Raw genomic sequence first — 13,822 nt, forward strand, 5'->3', positions numbered from 1 at the left:
CTTTATTCTAGTACTATACCATCATTCTTGAAATTGCCTTGGGTTAGGAAAAGGAAATACAAGGTTTAGGTTGACACAGTACAATAGAAAAAAATACCTGTCTGGTCTGCTCTGTAGAAAGTGCCAAAGACTTTTGGGCAATGGAATACTGATCACTGTACAGCCCCTGTCAACTCAAAATATAGCAAAAATCTGAACACAATACACTTGGTGAAATGTAAGACTACATCAAAAATAAATAAGGATATAGCTTATTTAAGAATATGAAGCACTTTATCAAGGTGTTCAGCAGGAATGAGGATTACTGTCACTATTACGAGTCATGATAACCTTCCTGAGAAAGGGTAGCTGTCCATGAACACACTACAGCAGGAGGGATGGAAAAATATTTAAATCACATGTGGCCTGGTTCACTGAGCTTTTGCATTGAAAAAAAAAAAGCAAGCAACATGAGTAAAACTACAAGGAGCCAATGTTTGTCATCATCATCATCATAATAACCACCACCATCAGTATCAGAGGGAGAAATAGTCATTAATGATTTTTACCAGCAAAAATGCTAAATCCACAATAATTATAAATAATTTATGACATCATATTATCTCGTCATGAGACTATGATTTTCTCACTGCAACAAATGCAACCTCAGAAATACATATTTTAAAAAAGGGTTGTTCCCTATCCTTAAAACACTTTGTATCTGTAAATATATTAAAGTTCAGTTCACAGCTGAAATAAAACAAACATAGAAATATGGTCTTAAAGGAATAGTTCAACCTTTTTTACACTTTCATGCTGAGAGTGAGATGAGGAGATTGATATCACTCACATGTTTATAGGATAAATATGAAGCTACAGCCAGAAGCTAGTTAGCTTAGTGCAATGAAACGGCTAGCCTGATTAAAACAGCAACTTTATGTTTTTACACTTGTTTTTGTATGGATCAAACAAAGAGAAATAACATGTTAATTAGTGAGCTTTACAGGTGCTGCTAGGTGGATTTTGTAATCTTTGGACAGAGCCATGCTCGCTGTTTTCGCTAGCTACTGTTAGCTACAAAAACATCATCCTCTGTTCAAATTATACTTCAACCTTAACTTTTAGAACCGTAAAGTTATTTACTATAAACACCAATCCAACCACACTTCACTTTTTGATGTTTTTGCAACAAACAAGATATAACATGTTGATTAGTGAGCTTTAGGTGGATTTTAGGCTAGCTGTTTCCATCTGTTTAAAGTCTTTATGCTAAGCTAACCGGCTGCTCACTGTAGCTTGATATTGATACAGTTGATACAGTTGCAAGTATGTATCAATCTTCTTATCGACCAAAATCTTTGCAAGAAAGTGAATAAGTCTCAAAATATTGGACTGTTCCTTTAAGGACGACTGTAATTTAAAGGAGAATACTGAATTTCTGCTTTTCTGTCTCTTGGCAGCTCAGTCTTGACCGGTTTAATGGTGAAAAAAAATTATTAGACCAGTGTCACCCAAGAACAATCTCTGGGCATAAATGTTCATTTCCAAGCCTGGAAGTTATTGCACCAATATAATATAAAGATCATTTGGATATAAAAGCGTAGACAAAAATTGTACTGGGTCACAAAGTCAATAATTGTCAGTGTAGCAGCTCGATTTTCATTGTGTCTCTGAGATGTTCACAAATAGTGACTGGGCTGCCCAAGGCTGTATGAACAGCGACTATTTAAACTGAACAGTATTTGCCCTTGATTGTTTACAGTTGTCTATGACCGGGTTACACTGGCCAGGTTTAAAAGAAGTCTCAGCGGGTTTACTGTTTAAAAGAAGTCTCGGTTTAGATAATTTGTTTATACAAAAGGAAAGAGAGAAGAAATACTTGATGGTATGATCAGAAGTGTGGTGTCTAAGTTTAGTTGGATGTTTGTTATTTTGTCAAATTCTTTCAACATGCAATACATGGACTCAAGGATCAGACGAATCCTCTTTAACCCCAAAACCCTCTAAAATGGCCAAAGTAAACTATTAAAGTTCCACAAAAAGGAAGCGGAGTCAACAATATCAACTGAAGGCCACATAGAGGTTATTGAACGAGAACTTGTTGAGCAGATTAGCAATTTCCTGGTAATGTCACTATCAGTAGTCTCAGGTGTCTATACTACAAAAGCAGCTCTGAAGGCAGGGAACAAGGCTGACAGAGGTTTAAAGGTTCATGGAAAAGACTAATAATAACGTACTACAAATTTCAGATCTACAAGTGGTTGTTGTTGTTGAGTCTGAGCCATGCTTCAGTGCTCAGGTCAAAGTTCGCCTCTGACTTCCTGTCTTGTGTAGAAAGGACAGGCAGGGCCTCTGTAGGTCTGAAGTCTCTGGCAGCAGCTCTCTTCGTGAAGAGGCGACTCTTCTTTTCCTGCCTCTTTACTCAGAGGACAAACAGTATGAGGTCAGGTGGTTGTTCAAGCCAACTAATGCCACTTCAGCCACGAGCAGCGGTGGCAGGAAGGTCCGGAGGTCAGAGTATGCGAGGCAGTTCACACCCTCGTGTGGCGACAGCTGCGGGAGGAACCCGAGCCGGTGGCACCAGCGCCGGACGGGGACGACGGGTCGTCGTCGCTCGACTCGTTCTGCTCCTCTTTATGAAGGCCGAGGCTGATGTGGCTCTGCAGGGCGGCCGGAGTTAACCACTCCTTAGGTAAGCAGCTCTGCAGGAAGGGGATGCAGGAGCTGAAGTAGGCAAGTCTGTTGACCCAGCGAGGGATTTCCCGTCCACACAGCAACTGAAAAAAAGTCAAAATATCTGATCATGTGAGCTGCAACTTACTATAACGTCTTTGTTTTAAGTCTATTGATGTGTTAGACATTTAAAAAGTAGCATTAAATTAAACCAATAGATGTAATGTTTTTGTGGATGTATTACATGCTTAAAATATATTCTTTATGTATATATTAAAGGGACACTCCAGCTTTTCCTATAATGTACAATAAATATATATCAGAGTTAAAAATAAAAAACATTGGACAGTAAAAACAGTATCAGAAAACTTCTTTTTTCCCCAAGACTGACCTCAGACAACGAGGAGGAGAAATGGTTGCAATTTTTGTGCATGAGGTGGTAGGCGTTGCCTTTGAACTCTTTACCGAGCTCTTCCATGATTTTATCTATGTCCTCCTCTGTGAAATCTGTGGTGCCCAAAACAATGGCCTCCCTGTTTAAAAAAAACACAGAAAGAAGAGGACTCATCAACACACTTATCTCTACCTAATTACCATTACAGTAACAACGTCACAGTGGCATTGTGTGCTAAACTGTGAACACTCACTTGAATTTGAATGTCTCTCCCAGTTCAGCGGCATTTCCAGGGTTGATTTCAAAGATGCCACTGAAAGGGTATGGATGCCCCCCGTATGCAAATTCTATGTGGCAGAGTACAAAGATGCAAAACACAGTGAAACTCTTCAAATGGAAGCACTTAACAACTGTAATTACACAGAATCAAGCAGTTATTCATTGTCACACTGTATTTAAATCATTAGGCCTGACTAATTACAAGCCTCTCTGCCTTGTATTTACTGCAGTATAACGGAAAACAGTGATGAACTTTAGGGGCAAAGCTTATCGAATACAGTGCCTTTAAAAAGGTATGTAGCTTTTGACACTGCAACAACAATCATACTGTGCTGTGTCTGTCAACTAAGAAAGTAACAAATATACTGTTATGGATCAACAAGTAGTCCAGGATGAAATAAGAATACACTTTATTAGGCAATTTGTGCTTTCTGCTATCCGGTGAAAACCAGATAATCCATCGGATTTATAAATAGTTTATTTAGCTTAAAAACTATGAGAATGTTCTCAACCAACACAGAAACACAAACCTTAAGTTTGTCTGAAAAATTAAGAATCACCAAATTTGGAGATTGGACAGAGATGTATTATAATTAGAAGTCTCCATATGGTAAATGTAAATGGGCTGCATTTATATGGCGCCTTTCTTGTCTCACTAACGACTCAAAGTGCTTTACAGTACATGCCAACATTTACCCATTCACACACACACACTCATACACTGATGGTGCAGCCATCTGGAGCAATTAGGGGTTCAGTATCTTGCCCAAGGACACTTCAACATGTGAACCGGAGGAGCCGGAGATTGAACCACTGACCTTCTGTTTACTCACTCTACCTCCTGAGCTGCAGCCGCCCCATATGTAAACATTTTAGTCAAACTTTTGTTGATGTTTTAACGTCATTTGAAGGACCACATACTCTGCAGTAGAACAAATATTCAGATTCTTTACTTAAAGGGGACATATCATGCTTTTTTGTGATTTTCTGTTATTTGTGTACTGTTATGATGTCGGATTTCTATGTTAAACATGGTCAAAGGTCCAAAACTTGAGGTGAATGTGTGTAAAAATGCTCCCAGAAAGCAGCAATAACAAAATGTAAAAATACTTTACAAGTAAAAGTACTGCATTCAATATCTTCCTTTAAGTATTATCAGTAAAATGAGCCTAAAGTATCAAAATACAGACTAAATTGTGATAGTTATATATTATTATATTATTATTACTGGTATACAAACATATATGTCATTTTGAGCTTATTTTAACTACTTTGTATACTCTTTGGTAGTTTAAACTATAACAACGCACATATATACAGTATATTTTTTAAAAATTATTATATGTTTTGTGTGTAAAATCCTAATCTGCAAGATAACTCATAATTATAGCTGCCATATAAATGTATTGAAGTAAAAAATTTTGCCTCAGAGAGTATAAGTATAAAGTAGCAGAAGAAGGAAATAAGTAAAGTACAAGTATGTCACCATTGTATTTGGGTTAAGTAATTTCACCAGTGTCTGTGGGTTGAAATCACTTCTTGGTTCATGAAACTACTTCTCTTTGAAAACTCTGTTGGATAAACACAAAGATGCCTGGTCATTACTCTCCAGCAAGACCAGACTCTTTTGATTAAACTCACATCCAAAACTTTTTTTTCTGAAACCCATAAATCTGTGGTCCTGGGTCTCATACGTCGCACAGATTCTGTTCAGATGATAGACTATAGGCAGCAAGAGTCAGTAAATATAACTTTTTATGACTATTTTATGACTTCTATTTCAGCTCTTGCAGTTGGAAGTTGTCACCTGACAGCGATGGCATATGAAATGCAATATGATGAAATTCATGGGATTTTATGCAAAAATATGCAGCAAGCATCAGATATTATGCCTAAATTTCATAAAAAGGAATTATTTCCTGCCCTAGTATGGACTGTATTTTCACTAACATCATATTTCTTGGTGCACAGAACCAATATTTCTGGTTGCAAGGACATAATGGAATTCTCAGTGATCCAGTTTCACGCTGGTTTCTGCCTCCCCTTTTTTTCAAAGCACACACACAACACACATAGTGAGTCATTGGTGAGTCAACCCAGAGAAATGGGGTCATGTTATTAGGAACACAATCCCATTTTTAAAACCAGACTTCATCTACGTCCGTGAAAGCAGCCTTGTGTATCTCTCGATCAGACGGTGATGTGAGTTCGGCCTGTTCACAAACTGTAATGGGATTTCAGAGACATGTCTTACCTCTGCCATAGATCTCAATGCCTGAGTGGAAGACTCCAATACCCAGATTGGAAGTGTATTCGTTTATCCAGTACTGAAGACAAAGAGGGAAATAAAAAGAGAGAGAGTTAGGAGGAGAATAATAATTTAGGATCAATATCTTTTATTATTTGGTCATTAAACAAAAAAAATGTCTAAAAATAGAGTTTAATCAGGAAGTAAACAGTGCAGCAGCTGAGTAGAAAATACTATTATACTGAACCTGAAACTAATACATCAGCTTTGATTGCTGGATGAATTATAATTTACAGGAGAGATGCTGATCTCTGTGACTTTTAAGGCTGCATGATACTGATGAAGAGGTAGATCCTATGATTAATAATCAATAATAATGGAGCAAAATGACTATAATGCAGTTTTGCTAATCAATTCAATGTAAAGAACTTAATTTTTCCATTAAATTTGACATTTTGAGAAATACACTTATTTGTTATATGATAAGATCAATACCACTCTCATATCTGTACGGTAAACATGAAGCTATAACCAGCAGGCAGTTAGCTTAGCTTAGCATAAAGACTGAAAACAGGTGGAAACAGCTAGCCTGACTCTGTCCAAGGGTCCAAGTGTTGTCGCTTTTACACTGTACAGATTAAACAAACAACACATCGTAATTAGTGAGCTTTAGAGTTGCTTGTCGGTGAATTTTTAGCTTTGGACAGAGTCAGGCTAGCTGTTTCCCTCCGTTTCCAGTCTTTGTGCTAAGCTAAGCTAATCACCTGCTGGCTGAGAGTGGTATTGATCATCTCTTCCAACTCTCAGACAAGAAAGCCAATTAAATAAATTATAATGTTGGCATCAGGACTAACCGGTAAGTGTTCTTTCTACACATTATATCCTCATTTGACCCAACAAGAGTTGAATAATAATGTAATGAAATGATTTCTTCTCCACATCTGTGAAATACAGATGTTGGAACTGTCAAGTAATTATTTAATAGTATTCGATTGATATAATTTATTTCACAGGTTTAGACAACTCTTGGGCTGTTTTTAAGGTGCCATTTGAGGTTTTTTATGGGATGTTATCGTTTACATGATGCTTTTCTTTTTACCAATTTTACGATCAAATTTTGTTTAATTCTAATTTTTTGGCATGATCTTGTGAGGTGGCTGCAGCTCAGTTGGGAGAGCAGGTTGACCATTAATTGCAACGCTGGCAGTGTGATCCCATAGATCCTCCTGTAGACATGCTAAAGTGTCCCTAAACCACAATTCCTCCCACTGTATGTGAAAATGTAAGACGAATTAATTAAAGCACTTGATGATATTTGTTTGATGTTGTTTGTCTGTGAATCATTGTTATTGCCTCTTCATCTTCACTGGGACAAATTGTTCATCTCAATCCCTTAAAGGTTTAATTAATTTTCAAAGAAAACTGTTGTTAATCTGCATTTAACAGCAAACATTCATTCATGTGTTGTCTTTCTCTACTTATTCCTATGAGAGATTGTAAGAGTGGGGGCATCCCAACATGCACTGCGCAGAAAACACACCCAGGGCTGATCCACCATACAATCAATCCCACACTGAGTCTCTGATCTATCTGACCTGCACATCTTTGGACTGTGGAAGAAAATATTCACATGATTAAAGATCCTGTCCATCAAACCTGGGTCGGCGTTATTTTCTGCCACCCTGTCGCCCTTCATCGCAGACCATCAGAAGCTGATTCATGACAGGACCCCTCTCTCTCTCTCCGCCCCTCACCCACTGACACTCCCATACCCGTAGACACCCCTGAGGAAACATGCTAAAGGCTATCCACGCTGTCCCAGCTGTCCTCTATTAATAATAGAACACATTTCCGGGCTCAGACTGATTCAATAAAAGCATATCCACCACTTTGCTTTGCGTCTACAGAGTCTTCTCATGTTTCTGCAGTGACCTCTACCCTATTGGCTCACTGGCTTTTTGCTATTTCACACTAGGGACACAAATGGAAATCTTTAAAGCAAAACCAAGCAACCTCTAAGCATCCTACAAGAAAATAATCTATTCTTCCACCTGAGTGAAATGAGTCTGTGACAAGCCGCAGATAAAAATGACCTGACTTTCCCCTTGACTGCCTAAATAAGCGACTCCCGGAAGAATTATGGGAGCTTTTCAAGTCCCCTATCTTGCTTTTGTAAATCATACTTCTCTGATTCTGCACTCTCTCTCTCTCTCTCGTGTGAAATCATGTTCTGTGCCAACGCTGCTGTAACGATCCGTGTGGTCTACCCAATGATCCCCTGCCTTTGCAGATACAGCATGCACCACTACACACATCTACCAGTCACACTGATTTCACATTGAAGCTCATCGATTCATCATCATCATCATCATCATCATCATCCCTCTTCGGATGATTCACTCTCAGGCGGATCTCGCTGCCTCCTCGTGTTTAATTCTCAGCAAAGGAGTATTTAAGTCTGACTCTGACTGTCGCCGCCCCTCGTGATGACTTTCGCCCCCTCTTCAACAGCCCCTGCATGACCTGTTAAGTCCCGGCACAGCAGAGCCGCGCTGGAATTTAATCAGCTGTTTGAGCAGCTGTCACTCCTGGGCCCCACTGAGGTTCTCATCAGTGAGAAGGCTTGAAGGTATCAAGAGAGGCCAAAACTGCACCTGGCTTTGTGTTTGAGTGTTATATGCGTACGTGTCTTGAGAGCTAAAAGATGAGAACACTTGTTGAAATACTTTGCTGCAAGTGAGCAAAAAAAAAATTTAAAAAAACCCCAAACATTTGGAGACAAACAGATTCCTTTAGGACAAGAGTTTTTCCACAGTCAACCACAGACTTTCTATAATTATTTCATTGGTAACATTTCATTTGTACACCCACCCACACAGCCATTTAGTAATCATGAGCAAATTATTTTTAAAGAATGAATAAATGGATTTAACACACTAAAATATAGTGGTGAGCACATATAAGGACATGTTTAAGCATCTATATTATAGTATTTAATGTAGTATTTCTCAACAACTATAACTCCTTCATAACAACATTTGTATCTGGTGTGTAAACATATAAAATGTGTCTTTTATATGAACATGAAATATGAACTGTTTATTTATTATATTGTTAAAATGTTCATCATATTAAACCCAAGTTTTGATACTAGTTACTCTATTTCCTCTATAGCCATGAATGTATTTACACTCATTAGTTACCTCTCTACTGTAAATAGTAATTCATATTGTGAGTGGACGGGTATGCACACTTGTACATGATCTACAATATTTATTAATGAATATTTAGTTATAACTTTTTGTTCTTCACTCCAATGACAAGATGCTGCTGAAAGCTCCGTAAGAAATCAAATAAGAGGACTTTGAGTTACAGCAAGACTTTTCAACATGTCTTCACCAGTTTTAACACATTTATAAACCCATTTGTGAATGATTTGTACAATAAAATCTGTTCATAAATGTTAATGTTTTATAACACACAGTGAGGGAATCATTAAATATGATTACAGCTGTCTTATATCATTAATTCAATGTTTACATACCATTTACAGATCAGGCAGAAGTTATAACTGTTGACAAATACAATAATTAACATTTAAAATGTCCTTATAGCTGCTTACAACTACACTATAGCGTGTTATAAACAATTTACTGGGTGTTATATACTACACCAGTATGAATAAACTTCACTATTGCATGAATATTTTGCTGTAATTGGAGTAATTCTCTTATTTACAACAACTACGTGTTGCATAACATTCACACAGGACACTGTTCAGCAGTACAGAGGACCAGGCTGTGGGCACATGTCTGAATGAGGACCCTTGTCCTTTGCCGGTGTGTGTGTGGGGTTTGTGTGAGTCTGTGTGTGTGTGTACACGTGTGCGTGTGTGTGCATCATGTGAGCTGTAGGCACAGTGACAGAGGTCAGGGGGTTTAGGGAGGCTCTTGTTTCACAGCAGGCCATAGGTCAGAGTATGAAACTCTAATTTTCATCTACAATGTATTAAGTCCAAAAATAATTGGCTGCTCTTAGTATTTTAAAGGCCAATTTGACTTTTTTTTTAATCCAGTGATACCTCAGAATTTGGCTACGTGCAGTAGCACAATGCAATGCCTGCAGAGACTCAGATGCACCATATGCACCTGGTCGGCTATACATACCAGCCATCCCTCTTCATTGGTTAGTGTTGCAGTAAATCTATAATGACGGGTGTGACTGCGCTCAACAAGTTCCATAGAAAATGATCATATTTTGATTTAACAGTCCACCAGTGTTTAGAAGTCCACAGGAGTATAATTTAAAGCAGAAAAATCAACATTTGTGTGTTTACATACGCAGACCTTTGCTGCAGGCACAACACCACCTTATTTTTCATGTGATATTTGTGTTCAAATAGGCTCCGAGTGTGAAGTGAAACAGGTGGCTCTGCTATTTCTACTGCTGCATTCACCTCCTATGCTGCTGTGTGATTAAATATTCTCTGCCAGAAACAGACAAGAAGAAAAGGTGAGTGCAGTTTGGTTCAGGAGGAGTCTTACCATATCATACACGTTAAGGATGACAGGTTCATTGGCCATGGTTTAAACCTGAGCTGGAAAGGCAAACGTCCCCCGCCCTCCACGTTTTAAGGTTGTCAGCACCTCCACACCCTTGTGAAGTCACAGGGCCACACGGTGGACAGCAGGAGCAGGAAGCGGGCAGCTGGTGGAGGTATGGAGGCTGCTCATTCCCCCTCCCCTCCCCTGCAGGGCGCAAGTGCACGGACACAACTCTGCGCGTAAAAAAGACAAGAGAAATGTCTAAAAGACACCGGACCACCTGAAGCTTAGGCGAGATGTCACAGAGACTTTATCACAAGTAAGGTCAGGAAAGCATGCAACTCAAATCCCAGCGTTGGAAAGCGAGGTGCAGCAGTGGACGCGGCCCATCTCCAGCTGCTCCAAAAATATCTGTTGTAAAAGGGAAATCGATGCCGGCAGGAGGAAGTGTAGCCTGTTTGCCAAATACAAGCAACCGCCGCAGCTCAAATGATCAAATCAGAGGTGATAATGTGATCCAGAGCCAGGACATGAAGGGCCTGCGAGTGTTGCAATCAGGAGCGCCCTCCTGTCATCACGGGCGAAAAGGCGGACCGATGTCGACGATGGAGGCGGAGTGCGGGCCATTTTTACGCGGAGGTTGTTGGAGCAGCTGTGGGAGAGGACGCCCGGGCCATGGTGGTTAATTACAAGAGCCAAGTTCACCAGCAGCATCCCCGGCCGGTGCTGCTGCTGCTGCTGCTGCTGCCGCTGCTGCTGCTGTTGCCGCTGCTGGCCCGCATCCAGCATCCTCTTCGCCTGGAGGAGAGGCTCTGCACAAACCTCCGCGACATGACTCCTCCAGCAAAACACCGAACCGTTCAGACAAAAAACAAGCTTTAAAAATGTATATCAGAAAGTCCCAAAGCAGCCGAGATCCATCCGTATGGTGAGGTTGTCATCCGGTACCGGCTCTGCCTCTCTCTCTCTCTCTCTCTCTCTCTCCCTCTCCGGTTGGGACTGAAGCGTTTGATTACGTCATATCTGCCTCCGAGGCAACATCCTCCAACAGCTGATGTGAGGCAGAGCTGCTGGTGGGTGTACAGGAGCACATTTTGTTACAAAACACACCACTTTACTATTTCTGTCAACGTATGCTGACAGAAATAATGTTTCCGTGCTGGAGTTTGTTTAATATTCACCTTCATTCGTTGTATCTGGTTTATCTTTAAAACTGCACAGATGATACACAAAATTATTTACTTCATATTCAGTGGCTGTTTGAAATTAGAGAGAGCCAGTTTTAATTTAGGGGAATAAGTATATTTAAAAGAACAAGGTAAGGAGTAGGGCTGGGCAATACATCAATATTCCATTGATATCATGATATGAGGCTAGATAGCATCTTTGGATATCGTAATATCGTGATATGGCATGACTGTTGTCTTTTCCTGGTTTTAAAGGCTGCATTACAGTAAAGTGATGTCATTTTCTGAACTTACCAGACTGTTCTAGCTGCTCTACTATTTGCCTTTACTCAATTAGACATTATATCCACATTACTGATGATTATTTATCAAAAATCTCATTCCCTACAATATTGTTGCAATATCAATATCAAGGTATTTGGTCAAAAATATCGTGATATTTGATTTTTTCCATATCGCCTGGCCCTAGTAAGGACAAATATAAAAAAAAATAGATATATATCTGTCAATAACTTGTGGAATAGTTGTGACAAGGAATTAAGAACGTGTATTTCACTTTGCAAATTTAAAAACCTGTTTAAAAATAAGGTGGTAAGTAAATATAAAACGGAGCTTTTCTCAAAACTTTTTTCAAAATTTAGTTTTTGTGTAGCCTAATTGTGCCTTATTGTTATTTATTTATTTCTATGTGCATTCATTTCGGAAATGTGTTGTTTAAAATGATTGTTGTTATCAAGGACTGAAATAAATTACTATTACTACTACTACTAATTACTTCTACTTGTATTAGCCAACCATTAAAAGCCGTTGTGACACGTTCAAAAAGATAATTCACTTTAACTTTAGACCCGTTATTGTCATTAGTAATATTTATAGTTGTGTTTGTGACATGGTTGCTACACTCAGGTTAAAATGGTCCGAAAATACATATATATACTAATACTGTAATATAGTTTTAGATTTTGTGATATGAAACATCAGCGACTTGGCTAAAAACAAGTTGAAGGTTATGTAATTAGGACTAGCTACACTATGATTCACTTTAGTTCACTTATTTATCATTAATTTATGGTTTAATACCATTGTACTATGCTAACAAACATTAAAGGTACACTATGCAGGATTTGTCTGTTGCTGTTGGTAAACAAACAGCATTCACAGTTAGCCCCTCCTCCCCGGCTCAACTAGAGAGAGAGAGAGAGAGAGAGAGAGAGAGAGAGAGAGAGAGTGAGCAGCAGTGGTCAAGCGAGCTAGAGAGTGAATGAAGAGAGCGAGCAGCACTGGTGAGAATAAGGCTGTGAAACAGATAAATAAAACATTATTTTCTGATTGTTTCACAGCGGTTACGTTTTAAAGCACAAATAAACACGCCCACACTTCTGCACAACCCTGCAGGAAGGTGCCGCATTGCCGGATTTTGTGTGAATGCAGAGCTTCATCCTGTCCGCTGTGGCCTCTCTGCTCTGCGTGTGTGTAGCTCAGCCCCGCCCTCGGTCACGCAGACACACAGACCTGCAGCTCTTTATACATCCATGACAGAGACAGAGAGCAGAGGAGAGAGACGGAGACAGTGATGTAACCTGGTCGCTATTCTACGAGTCTCGACCTCACACCCTGCACGCCGTAAATGGCTGGGGGCTACACACTCACTGCCCAAAGGTTGACGCCCAGAACTGTTGAACACAGCAAAATAATAAGAAAATACAGGCAGGGGGCAGCGTCTCTGTAGATAAATACACTGCAACACACTTCTAGTGGGTCATAAGTAATGATTGAGAGGGATTACTTTTGTATGAGTCTATACATAGTTGTTTTTTTTTAAAGAAAATCCTGCATGGTGTACCTTTAATAGTGTATGCTGATAGTGCATTTCCTCGCTTTTGTCAGTCGATCTGCCTTTATTCTAAACAGGCAGCATCCAGTTTTGTCTGGTTGTTGTCAGCTAACTTGACAAACCTGGTTTAAGCTATTTGAATTAGCTTTGCCTTAAGTAAAAATTTAAATATTTACTTTGTCGAAAAGTCAGATACTAAATCAACAGTTGCTTACTGTCAAAATTACGCTCCAACTATCAAATCATTTTGAGTTAATATCTCATAAATGTGATGTAATACCTCCTAATATGGACATAAAAAGTAGAATATCTTGACTTGATATCTCAAAATGTTGACTAAATATATCATACTTTTGTCATGATAGCTCATACTTTTGAATTAATACCTCATAATTTGGAGGTAAATTAAGATTTTTTACTTTTTTTTTTTTAATTTTGACTTCATATTTTAACATAATACCTCTTTAAAAAAAATTATTCTGAACTTTTCATCTCTTTTTCTTTCCCTGGTGTGACTCGGCTACATTACAGCATCATGCACTAAAATGCACTTTAAAAAAAACAAACAAAACAACAGTCAACAGATTTCTGAACTATTCTATTTTCTGCCTGAAACACAAAGAAAGAAAGAAAGACAAACAGGTGAATTCAACATGAATTTAATAGGTGCGTGGCTGTCAAACA

At 38.9% G+C, this 13,822-nt stretch overlaps 1 protein-coding gene across 1 annotated transcript; it reads right to left on the reverse strand.

Annotated features, from left to right (window-relative positions):
• LOC121913971 (deubiquitinase DESI2) lies at positions 1-10,933 on the reverse strand. The gene is made up of 5 exons (XM_042436850.1): positions 10,118-10,933; positions 5,580-5,652; positions 3,300-3,393; positions 3,044-3,185; positions 1-2,756 (listed from the first exon to the last, which is right to left on the reverse strand). The coding sequence occupies exons 1-5, from the start codon at positions 10,154-10,156 to the stop codon at positions 2,511-2,513; spliced, it is 594 nt and encodes a 197-aa protein (XP_042292784.1). The 5' UTR covers positions 10,157-10,933; the 3' UTR covers positions 1-2,510.
• Between the last annotated feature and the right edge of the window lie 2,889 nt (positions 10,934-13,822).

This window comes from Thunnus maccoyii, chromosome 16, assembly GCF_910596095.1.
Source record: "Thunnus maccoyii chromosome 16, fThuMac1.1, whole genome shotgun sequence".
Lineage (NCBI taxonomy): Eukaryota > Metazoa > Chordata > Actinopteri > Scombriformes > Scombridae > Thunnus > Thunnus maccoyii.